Source organism: Hirundo rustica, unplaced genomic scaffold, assembly GCF_015227805.2.
Source record: "Hirundo rustica isolate bHirRus1 unplaced genomic scaffold, bHirRus1.pri.v3 scaffold_359_arrow_ctg1, whole genome shotgun sequence".
Classification (NCBI taxonomy): domain Eukaryota; kingdom Metazoa; phylum Chordata; class Aves; order Passeriformes; family Hirundinidae; genus Hirundo; species Hirundo rustica.
The window spans coordinates 2,249-4,663 of NW_026690405.1; the positions used below are offsets into that span (position 1 = coordinate 2,249).

At 54.2% G+C, this 2,415-nt stretch overlaps 1 protein-coding gene across 1 annotated transcript; it reads right to left on the reverse strand.

Annotated features, from left to right (window-relative positions):
* Positions 1-524: 524 nt before the first annotated feature.
* Positions 525-1,505, reverse strand: LOC120747974 (olfactory receptor 14C36-like). Its single transcript, XM_040054039.1, has one exon. The coding sequence runs from the start codon at positions 1,503-1,505 to the stop codon at positions 525-527; it is 981 nt and encodes a 326-aa protein (XP_039909973.1).
* Positions 1,506-2,415: the final 910 nt, after the last annotated feature.

The window sequence follows — 2,415 nt, forward strand, 5'->3', positions numbered from 1 at the left end:
GAGCCCCCAGGCCCTGGCCTGAGGCGTCAGCGCTGCCCCAGCAGTGCCCATGGCCTGTCCCTGCTGCAGCCCCGGCACTGCCACCCCCAGCACTGTGCCCAGCCCCGAGAGCACTCAGGCCCTACAGCAACACCAGGGCCAGGAGGGCAGCGGGGCAGGGGCACGGGAGCAGCACTGGCAACACCAAGTGCTGCTGCTCCTGGGCACAGCTGCTGTGCCAGCACTGATCTGCCCCCAGCTCTGCACACAGACATTGCTGCTGCAGCTTCCAGAGAAGGGAACAAAAGGGGGATCTCTGCAGAAAACTTGGCTGGGAGATCCTTGAGTTCCTTTAAAGCCACCAAGAGTGCAGCCCCTCATTCACAAAGTCTGTGGCAACAGGGAAGGTGGAAGGAAACAAAATGAGAAATGGCACAAACAATGAGATTTCTTTGGGGACAATATTAAAAAAAAAAAAAAAAAAAAAAAACAAAAAAAAAGAAAACAAAGAAAAATAACCTCCAAAATGAAGCCAACAGGAAGTATCAAAGATTACTTTTATTACAAGTGAATAGCAGTAATTGGACAGCAGTTTGGTGTTCCTGAAACCATCCAGTCATCAGTCTCCACACTGCAGCCTTGAGCTCCTGGTTCCTCAGGCTGTAGATGAGGGGGTTCAGGGCTGGAGGCACCACTGAGTACAGAACTGACAGGGCCAGATCCAGGGATGGGGAGGAGATGGAGGGGGGCTTCAGATGAGCAAACATTATAGTGCTGAGGAACAGGGAGACCACAGCCAGGTGAGGGAGGCAGGTGGAAAAGGCTTTGTGCCGTCCCTGCTCAGAGGGGATCCTCAGCACAGCCCTGAAGATCTGCACATAGGAGAAAACAATGAACACAAAACAACCGAGTCCTAAAGAGGCACTTAAACCAATAAGCCCAAGTTCCCTGAGATAGGATTTGGAGCAGGAGAGTTTCAGGATCTGTGGGATTTCACAGAAGAACTGGCCCAGTGCATTGCCATGGCACAGGGGCAGGGAAAATGTATTGACTGTGTGCATGAGAGCATTGAGAAAGGCACTGGCCCAGGCAGCTGCTGCCATGTGGGCACAAGCTCTGCTGCCCAGGAGGGTCCCGTAGTGCAGGGGTTTGCAGATGGACACGTAGCGATCGTAGCACATGATGGTCAGGAGGGAAAGCTCTGATCCAAGGAAGAAGATGAGTAGAAAGAGCTGAGCAGCACATCCTGTGTAGGAGATGTTCCTGGTGTCCCAGAGGGAATTGTGCATGGCTTTGGGGACAGTGGTGAGGATGGAGCCCAGGTCGGTGAGGGCCAGGTTGAGCAGGAAGAAGAACATGGGCGTGTGCAGGTGGTGGCCGCAGGCTACGGCGCTGATGATGAGGCCGTTGCCCAGGAGGGCAGCCAGGGAGATGCCCAGGAAGAGGCAGAAGTGCAGGAGCTGCAGCTGCTGCGTGTCTGCCAATGCCAGCAGGAGGAAGTGGCTGATGGAGCTGCTGTTGGACATTTGCTCCTGCTGGACATGGATATCTGTAAAAAAAATTAATCATGGAATAGTTTGGTTGGGAGAGGACTTTCAATATCCCTGCACAGCTTGGTGGCACTTCCCCCCGCCACTACCTGTCCAGGGCTCTGCTGCCTGGAGCTCTCCCTGCCTGCAGCTGCTTCCCTGTGCCCAGGGCTGGGCCCTGCCTGTGCTGCCAGAGCCCAGCCCAGCCCTGGGGGCTCAGCTCTGCCCTGCAGAGCCCTCCCAGCTCAGGCACTGCCCAGGGGCAGCTCTGGCCCTGCAGACTGCGATGGCAACCTCAGAGCAACCCTGAGGTGGCCAGAAAAATGACACTGATGCTGCCTGCATGGGACCCTCTGCTGATTTCTGTCACTGCCTGGTTTATTAAGATCTGAGGGAAAATTTTTTGATTTTTTCAACCTGAACTGAGATATGAATTATCTATATGTAATTTACCATCCTGGCAACACTGAATAGTAGATTAAAAAAGCAGGATTTCCCCTTTTATTCAGCCTCTGCCTTGCTGTGCTCCCTGTATAATCTACTTGGAAATATTCTGCAGTTAAATGTCATGCTGGGAGCAGTTCTGAACAATGCAGCATCCTCACCACACAAGGAGAACACTTCCACACCTTACCAGCTGTCTCCTTCCACCCAGATCTTGTCCCCCAGTGCTGGGAGCAGCTCCCAGGGCTGGCTGAGAGCTGTCTCTGGCAGGCAGCAGAGTCCCTGCCCCAGCACAGCACCCTGGGCTGCAGGATCCTGCTCTGCAGGACAGCCCTGGGCACCCCTGGCTGCTCTGCACAAGAGATAATCAGAGAATGTACTCACAGAGTCTGTAGGCATTGGGATGTTCCAGCTTTAGGAGATCACTGCAGGAGCTGCAGCTGCCTTGTGTCCTGCAGCCAGA